Below are 13,981 nucleotides of genomic sequence, written 5' to 3'. Positions count from 1 at the left end.
TCATAAATAAATTCCCATCTGAATCCATGATTAAATTTGATAAGCATCTTGACCTTTTTCGCAAAGTTAATTAAACTTTCAAATTCAATGATTTTTTCCCCTAATCCGCGTTCAGTGCCACTGCCCTGAAAATCGGTAGTCGTGTGTCCGTGAAATTTCAATTTTTTCAATGACCACGTAAATTGAAGTCATACACTAGGTTCAGGGGAAATGACAGCTCCGCAACTGGAACACTTCGGTAACGGTATAACTACTGGACCAGGTTCATCTCGTTTATCTCCGTTCATTGGCAGTCATTACAAGTGCAAAAAGAATTCACCATCCGCCACCGCCTTATCGCGTTAAAAAAAAAATCGTGACCGGAATCGGCGGGGAAAAAAATCACCAATAAACTTTTTCCGTGCAATTTTTTTTTTCGTCACCATTTGCACCGCCAATTGTCAATTTTCAACTATACCCATATCCGTTAAAATTGCGAAAGAAAGTCCTGATTGGTATTCACCAGTGAACTGGGTTAACAGGTCCTTTTCTCCCAGCGACTTCAGAGCATTAGGAGTCACTCCGGGGGTCAAGAATCTTAAATGCAGCTGTTGAGATGAGCTTTTTACGAATAATTCTCACGAACGCAAAATTTCTTGAACTCTGATAACGTATTGCTGGGGAGGAGTTTTAAATTGTGATGGAAATAAAAAGAGAGGCATTGCTGAAGTTATCGGGGCTAAGACTCATTGCAGATCTTTGTTATGGAGATTCTCTCGATGCAGCAATTTTTTTCACCTTATTTCGTTGCATCCCCTTGATGCAATCTTAGAAAATTATATTCCAAATTGAACTGAAGAACTTGAAATTTAAATTAGAATCAAATCCAAACATTATATATGAAAAAATAACTCGCCGTCTTCCACGTCACTGATTTTACACTTTTAACGAGAAGTTTTTCATAAAAATAATTTCACTGCATGACGTGCAATGACGAAAAAAAACTTTTTACATGGAAAAAAGTTCTGTCGAGGAGTCGTTACTGTTCCCGTCAAATTTTCTCATTCTCTCGATAATCAACTGAGATAAGCTCTCTCTAAATCACTTTTGCAGACGTAACTTTTTTTAAAACTCTAATAAAGTATTACTGAAAAGAGTTGAAAGAAATGTTGGACATAAAAAGAGGGAATCAGCAGAAGTTATTGATGCTGAAAGGGTTCATTGGATTCGCTTTATGTGGAGGATTTTTCTTCCTGTAATAAGTCTTCCGACATCTTCCCCTGCGATCTATGATTCCATAGATACTAGTATATATAATCCGAATTTAAAATCTTCCCTCTTCATTGTATTCAAATTATATTCTTTATTATACCGTTGACTCTTGGATTATCTCCATCCATCGAGATGAAAGTGAAATTTTTATCCGGATTATCCAAATGCTCAAAACTCCAGTCAAAATAATCAAAAAACATCGTTAACACGATGAAGAATTCTATAAATTCTTTCCACAATATCTCAATCGTGATCATCAGCTCGTTTTCTTCAAATGATTTTCACAGATTTATTTTACTCGATTCTAATAAAGTATTACTCAGAAGAGGTGAAAAAAGTGTTGGAAAAGAAATAAGGGGAATTGCAGAAGTTATGAGTGCTGAAAGGCCTCATCAAATTTTCTTTACGTCGGAGTTGTCTTTTCCCAGTACACGGTGAGATTGTCTTAAAAAAAACTACGATTAGAAAAAATCGGATTTTACGATGACCATTCACCTAGTATTCACAGAGATTTCTAGAAAAATTTCATAGTCCGAGAAAAATTCTCTTGTTGCTCAATAACATTTCCTTTATATCGGTGCAGACATTTTTCTCATCGCTTTCTTTATGAAGTAAACATTTATCAAGCGATATCTAACAATACAAGTAATTGATTCAATGGCAAATGAAACAAAATTTCATATATTATATAAAAATTTTTGAAAGTAAAATCTGCACTCGTGATTAAAACGTTGAAAAAGTTAAAAACAGCAATAATTCTCACAGACACCGTTCTCCCACCCCTGGCAAAGCACAACTGAGAAGGAGAGTTAAAAAAACTTTGGAAAAAAAAACAGAGAAAATACATAAAAGTTATTCTAGCATTTCATGCTCGTGATATGAGAAAAAGTGGATCCATTACGCACTCATGTGGAGTACGATATGTTGCGAGAGCTCAGTGCAAAGAGTGAAAAAAAAGACCACAAAAAGACGAGAGAGAAATGGAAAAAAAAATTGCACAATTCTACGCACCCACGATCATAGTCTATATATTTTTTTTTCTTTTTTCATTTCTTTTTACTAGATCCACGGCGAGTAAATTCGCACGATGTTTATTGTGCCATAACATACGCGTCTCTGTAATCTCAAAAAGTCATTTGTTTGTATCTTCATGCCGCTGTTTCATACATGAATATTGTCCTGCACCGACTTTTTTATCCTCTACGTTTCGTTTTAATTTACGTACGCCAGTGGGAAATCTCCTGCCATTCTTCACTCCAACTTACTGCCAGTCGCATGTTATCATCATCAAAAAAATGTGAAATTAAAAATAGAATTTCAAACTTGTGCATTGCACTGTTTTTATTCAAGAATTGCAAGATAAAAGCGTTAACTACAAAATTAAAAACAATTTCAATGTTCTAACGCGCAAATTACGAAATTAAAAATATCACTGTCAATTACAAATTCAAAATATTAATTCACATTTTTAATCTCGTAATTTCCCCGATTGTCAATATCATAAATTACCTTTCCGAACACGTATTTCCCTGTAATATTTTCCACTGTATATTAATATTCCTCCGATGTCACAAAACCCTGAAGGTCATTCACGTGTAATCCAAATTGCCCCACCAGACTGTTTCAATATCCCTACGAGGAATGCATTTAATCCACAATTAATTGCATACATCAAGCTCGTCTCAATGATGTAACCAATTTATTATGAAGTGAAGTGAGTGTACACCAGTGAGTTCTGATTAATTGAACCCATTGCTGTCGATAATTGAATACCTGCACAAGTGCAAGATGTTTAAGATGCAGTGTCTAGTGAAGACCCAATCGTCTAATTAATCATTGAATTATCCCGTGACATTTTGCCTAATAAGTCTCCCCAGAAATTCCACGGAGAGTCCTTCCACTAAATTCCATTAATAAATCCACAAATTGATTGCCTAAAAAATCTAGATTTCACCGGCAATCACTGCCAATTTATTGAAAATTAACATTAAATTCAACTAATTAAAAAAAAAACTCATGACATTCCAAAGAAATTAAAAAATCGATAAACGTTTCTATCAATTTTTCACGTATTAACATAAAAAAAAAAATGTATTTCTCCCACAACGCAAATATAAACCCTCGATATAACCCCCGATAAACCCCTCATTATCCCCAAATGATCTGCCTAACGAGTGATTTTCCCACAAGTCGGGTGTATTTTTCCCCAGCGTAATTCCCTCGAAAAATTATCCGCCTATTTCATTAAAACAACTCGTTCCTAATCACGTGATTAGCGAATGTGATTAACAGAGAGTGAGTGTACATGGTGACACCCAGCTGATCTCGTCTGGGCATCGACAATCAGCATCAAGATGCACAAGATAAGACTGTACGTTGTGCCAGAGCAAGAGGAGACAACCGAGAATGACGATCCGAATGATATCGATCTTCCACCGATGTTAAATCGCAGAAATTCCCGACGACCGGGTGCTGTGCGTGTCAACGTACTCCAAAAAACCACCACCGAATCCAATGATAGTGACATAAAACTAGTAGAAGTCATCAAACAAGATCTTCACCAGAGGAATAACCAAAATCTTCGTAATAATTCATCCAAAGGCCCATTACGTGCCGCATCTTTATCAAACGCTCGTGTTCTGGCATCACCCCGTATCAAGAAGATCGCTCATGATCTCCAGGAGAAGATGCTCCAGAGCTCGGGCAATCGTTCACGTAATGAGAATAATAATCGTAAAATAGAGGGATCAAGAGTCGTGATAAAGCATTCACGAATTGAAAGAAATACCAGTGGTATATCAAATGCCGGATATAAAAGAGCAGCTAGAGAGTGTCCAAGGAGTCACTGTCGAAAGGATCAGTACCAAACTGGACACTCGCCAAAAATTGTTCGAGTCAAAGACGAAGTAGACGGAATGGAAAATAGAGATGGGATTGGAAATTCCAATGACGCCAACTTGGCTGCACTAGGTAGAAACAACAAGCTTAACGGATACAGAGTGAGTATCTTTTAACAGTTGAATGAACTGTATTTTTGAATTTATTCCAACGAATGTCAGATATATTATCCATTTTCACCCATTGTTCGTTGAATTAATCTTGAGATTCTATTAGCATGATTAAACCACTCCCAATCACGAGTTGCACCTGGGGTATGTGAGGAAATCCATGTAATATTTCATGGCGCAATGCAATCATTCCCTAGTCACCTGTTCGCTATGAATTTGATGGATTTTCATCAATTTACGGGGGCTTTTTGTTGTGAGTGGTAAAAGTTAAAGGAATCGTTCAGATGAAAGTGTAGAATTGAAAGTATTTTGGCTATGATAAAAAATTTTAGAACAGCCCAGAGAATAAATTTTAATGTCGACATCTGAATGTGGAATAATAAGTATTTCCCTCTCCACCTCATTAATGAATTCTTTTACTTTATAACGATTATGCGCACGTGTTCGGGATATCAGATGTTACGTCATGTTGACTGTTGTTGGCACGCGAAGAATCGATGGTGTATATGCCATCGTCACCATATTACGTTTCATGGGTGAAGAAGATATTTCCCTTCTCCGATAATTGATGGTGAAGAAACTCCCAGTGCGACATGAGCCTTCGGCATAACCTCCGGGGTAAATACGCCATTATCCAGTTGATTGCGACATTAAATGTCAACTGTACTAATGTACGTACAGGTATCCTCGGACGTTTTCCGAATGTAGAGAAAACCATTGCCTCTCGAAAAAATAATAAAAGTATAAAGAAGTGCGCGGTAAACGTGTATTTATTCAAATTCTTGCACTGAGAAAAATTACAATTTTTGCCAAATGAATAATGTGATATAAAAATGAATTTTATAAATTTAAATGGATAAACCATTTTAATTTGATTCTTGATTGAATTGAATTTTTTATTTAGAAATAATGAATTTATGGAGCTGATGGAAATTAATTCATCAGAATAATTTTTTTTCTCAGTGTGGAGTAATAATTGAGAATGTTGGTATTACTGAAGTACAGAGGATAATTAGAATGTTATTGATTTGGATTTGTAGGATATTTCTGCTGTGAGATAATGATTAACCTCGGAATACCTTCGTTTGAAATTCATTGCTCAACGTCAAAGTGTATCTAATCAAAGAGCTGAAAGGGTCAATAGGATGTTTAATTATTCCATTTCCAGATAAACATCTATGACGTCGGTAAAGAGAATAGATCTGCCAGTAATCTTACATCTCTTATTACCCTTTCACAAAATCTAGAACTCCTCTGAAAAATCTGATAACATTTCAATTTTTCGAGGTCTTAAAACGATTTTTCGCTAACAAAAATGACGGAATTTTCAATTACTTCAAAGAATTGGACTAGACTTCCCCATTTTCCTTCATTTTTTTATGTTCGCATTTTGCGCATTGAACTTTGAATTGCAATTAATTTTTCGCACTTTTAATTCATTTAAATTCCAATCAGAATTGACAAAGAGCTGATTAATCAATAAAAATGTATTCCAATGTGCGTTTTTTGTTTTGATTGTTGGAATGTTTTAATCACGCAGTGAAGCAACCTTGGAATAACTTCATTTAGGAAACATTAATTATCGTCAGGATGTGTCGAAATGAAGCAATCGGCAGTGCTTTTTTCCCTTTCTCAATACACCGCAATGTGCGAAGGGTAACCAGTCTAACAGGGTTATTTTTTTTATTGCAGCATTAAATATTCATAAAACGCCTCTATGTTTTGACACCTTGTCAGGCAGATGCGAACTTATTCTAATTATCCCCAACTCATTTGCTCACTGACTTATCTATTTATTTATTAAATCACCAGATAATTCCAAGAAAATCCATGAAAATTCTAAAAGTAACTGATTTTTTTCCAAATTTTATGATTTTCTTGGATTTAGACTTTATCAAAAATTCATTTTTATTTGGATTTGATTCAAGCGTCCGTTGAAAAATCAACAATTGTTTAAAAATGAAAAGCACTATTTCATTGAACTTTCAAAAGTGCAGAAGATGAGACAAAAATGAATTGAAATTGCGCAGAACCCACAACTTCGCAATTTTTTCTATTGCTCTCGATATACGAATAAAATCCGTGCTGACTTGTCCTATAAACTCTCATTGCAATATAACTCTCACCTCCGATATCAGGCTTTAATTCTTCAATACCATATTTCATGATAATTGCTGATTCTCGAGCAGACAGACGACAGAGACTCATACAACCCAGTGTAATATAACAGAATCGATTTCAATCTTGAAGCACCACTCACCCATTGTAATTATACGGCCCGTACCGAGAGATCGTAAATGCGTTTGTGTTCCAGGGCACAACTCATACGTTTGATCTCGCCACTCGTCTGTAATTAGAGCATCATCGATCGTACCGGGGGAGGCAATTATCAACGGTGCGCCATAGTTAACTCGATTGGCTCCTCACTTTTGATCATTCAAAATTCCGCAATAAAGTGGTTTTCATTTTACCAGCGGTCTCCTTCAATGAAATTTCACGTGAATTCTGTCGTGATTCCGAATATCGTTAGTCATTTTTGCTCTTATCACATCTCATCCTGGACATTATTATCGATTACATCTCGGGAAACTGTGTCATTGCAAAATCAAATATTCAATATTTTTTTTTCTCGTCAACACCGGAAATCATTTCGTTTCACCTCTAGAATTACATCAATTTTCCCGACTTTTCTATCATTTTTTCCGTAATAATTACATTTACACGTTGGGTATTTAATAAATCTTCATATTATTTTGACATAAAGTCAATTATTTGCGGTGGGATTTCCGTTACCAGTTGACCCTGAAAAATTTTCCGGAATTCGACCCGGAGAATTGGCATCAATTGATTATGACCGGTGATAGCAGAACTATTCACACGAGCGGTAATAAATTCGACAGACTTAATTCATGTAGAATAGTCCTCTAGGTGCATTGTCCACGGTAATACCAAATTGTATGTTAGTATCACTCAGGAAAACTCGTTATGCGTCGGCACCTGCGGTCAAAGAGACTTCCGTGACCGCCGGAATGTTGTGGCGTAATAACGTGCGTGTTATAAAGTCTAAATTAAATGAAAAACGAATTATATTCGCAGAGTGATTACGCACAAATCGGACTCTCATCGTCTTTCCATTTTTGGGTTAAGGATTGTTAAAATATTTTCTGAAAAATGAGCAGACAAATAGCCGAGGGCCAGGAAGAAGAAAGCACCCGCCGACCGGTTTCTCATCGAGAGTGAAAATCGGCTTTGACTTCAATCACAAGACCTTGGGACATGTTGTATAAGGATGGTGGCAATTACGTGGGTTATTGGGTGCTTTCAATATCAACGCAAGTGAAAGACCGACACCGGAATTTTTCACTCGGAATTCTCTAATCCATCTGATCACTCTCGGAAAAATTTACAACGAATCGATAAGACACCAACAAGAATCTGCAGCAATCTTTTTCCTCTCGAAATTCTGTTCTCGATATTTTCACCAATCAATCAACTTATCATCTTATCCTTTAATAAGCCTTCCATAATTTTGGCTTTCTCAAATACGACTACTTCACACTAAAAAATCGGTTTCTCCATCTTTCCGTCGTAAAATTGGAGAATCCCCACAAAACCTCAAAAATTCGATTGATTTCTGCAGTGAATTTCCACCGGAATTCATCATTGATATTCTTCTTTCTAATTAATCATTTTTTCCGAAAATTTAATTTCGATCTGCTCCTTAGACCGATAACGAGAATCCGAGCGGAAACAGTAGATAATTCTGAATTATGCAACTGTGGCAAATAAATTTCGATCTCCCCGACAAACGGCTTACGAGACGACTTTCCCCGGTTTATATCTTGTTTTACACGAATACATTTTCTTCCATTATTCACGGAATTCCATTAGATCACCTAGTGGTTGTTGGTAATCTCGGTTGCACCTGTGTCTGTTACCGTCGTGTGTACTCGATTGAATTCTCAATCGATTTCGTGTTAATGGACTCAGCGCTTCATTGAGTCAGCACGTCGGGGATAATTGCTCGCTCACCCTGCAATTATACTATTTTCGTGGGGAAACAAGTGAGGAATGCCATTATAAGAAATTAGCAACTTTCTGAGTAGCCCACCTCTCTAACAGTAACCAAAAAATAGGCTTGATTTGTCCTCTGAGTGGGAAGTGGATTTTTCGGAAGCAAAATGATGAGAATTGCATTCGTGATGACACGAATGGATATTCTGGGATTGTCTCCCATGCAAAATCTACCTACACCATCTTCACAGCATATCGAAGAATTCATCCTTTGTCTCAATGTTGTGGATGTCATTGGGAAATTCATCATTCATCAATTTTCCATGCCGTTATCGTGCATTTGGGTCAACTATTAATTTATTCCTCATTGAACTTTAAAAAATAATCGACTGGTAGAGATGGAAAAATGACAAGTACTCCTGGTGGTACAGCGACCAGGAGTTGTTTATTATTTCAAATTATTTCAATTATTATGGGAACAATTGTTTCCTTCGGAGAATTAATTAATTCCATGAGTGCATTCTCGCCAAATTCCTAGTCCCTGGGTTTCTTTTCTTTAATGGTCTCCCTCCGAAAGAAATCTCATAATTTTGTAGAGCACACCGAATACTCCAACAGCATACGCCTTACTTTTTAACTCGGAATTCAGTTCTAACCCATGAAGTTGGGTCACCAGAATTGAAATAAAAAAAAAAGGAACCTACGGATTTTCTCTCGTTTGCATGCCAATGTCCGATTCGCCATTTGCCCACGGAATGCCAATTCCGTCTCACGTCTTGGATTTCCCCGGGTGCAAGTGGAAATCTGTAGTCATATCGTATACTTTGGAAAATCTTACACTCAACAGAGGAACAAAAAGGTCTCGGGATTCAGATACACTGAAAAAAAAAGTACAATGTAAATTTCTTCGACAACTGTCTATACACTATTGGCGAATTGAACTCGAATATTCAAGTAAAAAAAACTTCTAACAGCGAAAAATTCGCATTTTTGTTTTTGTTAATAAAAAAATATGAAATTTAAATCCAACAATTTTAGCGAAACATGATTTACGTAATTAACGTACTTACAATTAGCGGTTTAATTCCAATATTTCAATCAACGAACGAAATAAAATTTGCATTGTCATTTTTCTCTGTAGAAATGACGAGATAAGCCCTTGAGCCAATGAATGCGTTTTAATCAAGGGTTTAATGTCCTTTGGGGAGGTGCACTGAGCGGTAATTTCAAACCTCAGAGAACAATTGAAATGTGTTGTTGAGTTAGTAATGATATCAGAGGCCAGGAGGCACTTTGGGTTTGGGTTACGATAAGGATAACGGGCCGCGTCAAAGCGTAAACCCGCAAACCTACTTCTGCTCGACACTAGCCTCACTTTGGGCTCCATATGTACATATACTTGATGACCAACTAAATACTCTAGGTAAATGTGATTGTAACCCAGAAATACCAAGATCCTGAGAGAAACGGAAGACTGTTACGATTTTCCCAGGTTACTGCGATTTTTTTTTCGGATGTTTTATATCCCAAGGTCTCCGTAATTATCGGGAAATTATATTACCCATAAAACTTGACCTCCTGTAACATTTCTCGTGTTGGTAAACGACCGGAGCGAAAAGTCTGCCAGCAAAATTGGAATAGGGAAAGTAGTGGAAGAAAAGGGTTCAACTCATTCGAGAAAAGATTCTGATAGCCAATTTAATTTTCTATTAATTCATTCTTAGAATCAGAATTATTTAATTACCACAGACTAACAATTACTTGTTGTAATGATAACGAAAATATGAAGATGAAAGTGGAGAGTACGTGTGATTCGAGGAATAAATAATTGTTGATTTATTTAAATGAGGCGAACCGAAAAAAAATAGGTAAATTGTAGAACGTACTTTAATGAAGAGTCGTTATGATATGAATCTTTCTGCAAATTTAGGAAAATGTTTATTTATAACTGTTCAACTGTTGAATATTTTTTTATCCGGAGAAACAAGGGTTTTTCGAAAATTCTCCGATTGTTCCCAATATTTCATTTTTGTGGAAAGTAGAGCAATTATTTATGCGACTTTCACCTTCGAACAAACAATTTTTTTAGCAATTAATGATTTCACTGACCCAGTGAGAAGTTCACCAAAAAATATTGAAAAATCCCGTCACATAAAATATGATCTGTAAAACAAATTTTTCAATTGATCTGAAATTTGCGAAATCCAACGCGTGAAATTAGAAAAAAAAAATCTACCATTCTCTCTGGATTTCCACGGTTTAATGTGAAAATGAAAAATCCACTGGAGTCTAATTTCCATTTCCTCAAGTAATGGAGAACAGCCGTCTCCTTATCGTACCATTATTCGACGCAAACGTTCCATCAAATTTCCTCCGAACGTTTATCTGAAATTCAAAATGAAATTTTCCACAAGTGTACAATGGCTCCTCGCAGTCTTCGAAAACCAATATCTAAAGTGACTTCGAGAGACAATAGCGAGATGCCTCTTACCTCGTAACACCCACATAATCGCTTCCCACATGAAAACTTTGCTCATTGACCGGTTTCTGCATTATACCCCTATCTCCGAGGGTTCATTTCGCAAAACTCCCAATTACGCTTGTTCCAGGAAAAATTGACAATTCAACGTACTCCCATAAGAACAATTCTAGAAGAAACAATGAAATTAACCTAGCTTACGAGCTCATAAAGCAGGCGACACTGGTCCACTACTTTCCCTATTCCCTTCTTCCTTTGCCGACATGAGAAATGTTATGGTGGGTCAATTTTTATGGCTGACATTATTTCCGATAATTGCACGGGTAGATATTTCCATTAAAAACTCATACGACAATTGCCGTAAAAATTACCGAGCGCAAAATCAGAGCGGCATGTGAGGAATTTTTCAATGTAGAAATCGAATTACCCGGAGAATAGAGGGACTGGAAACACAACAGGAAATCCAACTACAATCATTCGAATTCCTTCATATTATTTAGAGGTGCTGCATCCGTAAATTCACCTCTATTAATGCTTTCCGTTTGTTTTGTCAAGTTCTATGTACTTGTTTGCGGTGTTAAGCAAAATGCATGAATTATTCCGCACTACAATTTCTAGTGCATGAATTACAAGTATTCTGGGAATTCCCACAGTTTTCCCTAATTTAACTCGAAACGTCCGGGGATCGATTAGAGTTTAACTCGCTCGACAATTGTGTGTCGATTTCATTTTCAAATTCAACACAATTTAAATCTCGCCGAGGGCTTGCAAGTTATACATTGGAACAAGCTTGCGAATTATTTTCATTGAATTATTGCTAGATCTGATATTTTTAGACAACGCAGAAAAAATTCTCAATTTTAATTCAGAAATTGAAGAGAATTATATTTTCCGCCGTGAATTATCCCCGAATTCTTGAAGACAATTTTCTTTGCAAATATTTTTTCACGAAATAATCATTTTTCATAATTTTAAACTTTGTGGTAAATTTGAAGACTCATTAAAATTTTTCACACTATTCGAATAATTGAGAAAGGATTTGAGTGCTGGAAATAGCCATTAAACCTGAAACAGATGCGCCACATGAAACTTTACCTTTCACGTTCAGTTCCACCGATAGATTTGCAAATTGAAATCCATCAGAGAGCGATCAAATAAAAGAAATAAATTTTCCAATCAATTCCAACAAAAAGTGAAATTCCCGAAATCGCAGAGTTGCCAACATAAACCACTAAATTCCAAGTTAAACAGAAAACCGCGGTGTACTCACTCCTCGATTTTTTCTCCCGTCGAAAGACAATTACCGGAGAAACTTTGTTTTTACCAAAGGTTTATAGACAGTGATTCCAATCAGGGAATTGAATTCTTCTCCCCACAGTGAAAAAAACCTCGACCTGAACTTTCAAATTGGCCCATAAAATAAAGTTTATGTATAACAAATGTCATCGAGAAAGAGTATGAAAAGCCCCTCACCCGATTAATTATCCTTAATTACAATGAATATGCATTCATAATGACGCAAGTAAATTTGTGAAAGTTTAATAGTAAAAAAAATGAAGATTCATAGCCAACCGTCAAAATGACGAATACGTCAATCATCGTGAGGACATTCTTGTTTTAATCGCACCCTGGAGTGCCGAATGGTTTCCTTCAACCAGAGAATTAGAATCGAAAGTTGCTGAGGGGGTTCATTGGCTCCACTGAATTCTCAAGTATTCCGGGAGAAAATTTCTACACTTGATCACTGGTGAACCATTCAACTGGTTGGATTACCATTTCTTCGATCTTCCGGCTGTTGAGAACTGGAATCACATCCGTAAACAGTGGATTTCCGCTTTGCCTTATCTGCTTCCCACCGAGCAACGGTCAACCAACGGGTCTGTTAATTCGAGAATTGATTTGCATCCTTAATTACGTGGACATTGATGGCTCAACTATAATAGACGCTGAGAATGCTATCTCCTGATATACCGTACAGTCAGCGTAATGCAATTCCCCGAGAGAGTAATGTTTTCAGTTGTTATGAAAAATAATAATCCCATCGAACCCTCGCCCTCACGGAATAAATGTCTATGCTAATAATTGTATGGGACATGCATGTGATATATTGCATTTTCGCCTGAAGAATAATAACAATAATCCGTGATCATAAAATAAAATTCGCATTTCAACTAGAATAAAAAAAAATCATTAATTTAATTTATAATTTTCAAAATTCTCCTTAATCTTCTTCATTTTTAGATGGTCACCACTAAATATTCAAATAATTTCACCAATTTAATTTCATAAAACGGATAATTAATAAAAAAAACATGTTGAGTGAAATTCCAATGGAAGTGTCTGGAATAAAAAAAAACTCGAGTAGAATATAATTTTTTAAAGGTAATTGGAACTTGTAGAGATTTTTTTTTTTTAACACCAGGAAGTCGAGATGATGGCAATATCCCCGGGTGATTGCAGAAACCTTTCTTATCGGTTTAATGTGAACACCGTCCATCAGATCGTGCCACCATTCGAGGAGTCGATATCGATTCTAAGTCCTCTGCAATGATTATTACCGATATAGTAGAGTACTTGACGGTTTTTCAAAGAATCCAACGTCATGAATTTCGTAATGCAGTTTTTACAATGTCGCTAACACTCGAGCCCTTTTTAGATGCCAACATCAATGTTTGACACTCGACAGAATTTTTATGAGCGAGTGAAGAACTGCCACATGCAATGCCCTCTTGAAAACGCCAGACACCACTTGAGACACTCGTCAATTTCACGACTTTACACCGTTTTCCGTCACACCTTTTTTTAGAATATAGATAGTACGTCATCACTTGTGGTTGTAATACTACTTTCTACATTCATCATCCAACGATTTTCCGCGTTCATTCTGCGTTTCCAGAAAAAAAAATATCTCCCTTTCAATTTTCTCTTGATGTTACACTGCATAATACTTGAAACGTATAATATTCTGAGATGAAAAGAGACTAGACATTTGTCTGTTCCCAGGAAAAAGCAACTTTTGAATATCCTATTCGTGTTTTTATTTTTGCGGTTGTAATTTTATGTGGGAGTTCTCCATTTTCTCTGGAATTCTCTGAGAAAAAAGACATTTATCGAAATTTCAGTCACTAATGATTTTGGTTTTTCGATATTCTGAACTTGAATTCAATTGTAGATTGAATTCCTCGCTTAATTAATCGCTTATTGAATTTTCACAAATGAGTTTTTCATC

At 36.1% G+C, this 13,981-nt stretch overlaps 1 protein-coding gene across 2 annotated transcripts in view; it reads left to right on the top strand.

The window, feature by feature from the left end:
- LOC105266061 (rhotekin) overlaps positions 1 to 13,981 on the top strand; it is a 36,156-nt gene that overhangs the window by 2,275 nt on the left and 19,900 nt on the right. For both annotated transcript variants that reach the window (XM_011303957.1, XM_011303949.1), the window contains exon 2: positions 3,528 to 4,250. In XM_011303957.1, the coding sequence (XP_011302259.1) occupies positions 3,606 to 4,250 (645 nt within the window). In that variant the 5' untranslated portion in view covers positions 3,528 to 3,605. The remainder of the gene's footprint in view (positions 1 to 3,527; positions 4,251 to 13,981) is intronic.

Source organism: Fopius arisanus, unplaced genomic scaffold (genome assembly GCF_000806365.1).
Source record: "Fopius arisanus strain USDA-PBARC FA_bdor unplaced genomic scaffold, ASM80636v1 scaffold00002, whole genome shotgun sequence".
NCBI lineage: Eukaryota > Metazoa > Arthropoda > Insecta > Hymenoptera > Braconidae > Fopius > Fopius arisanus.
The sequence above is the reverse complement of the archived record's forward strand: the minus strand, read 5'-3'. Positions and strand labels throughout refer to the sequence as shown.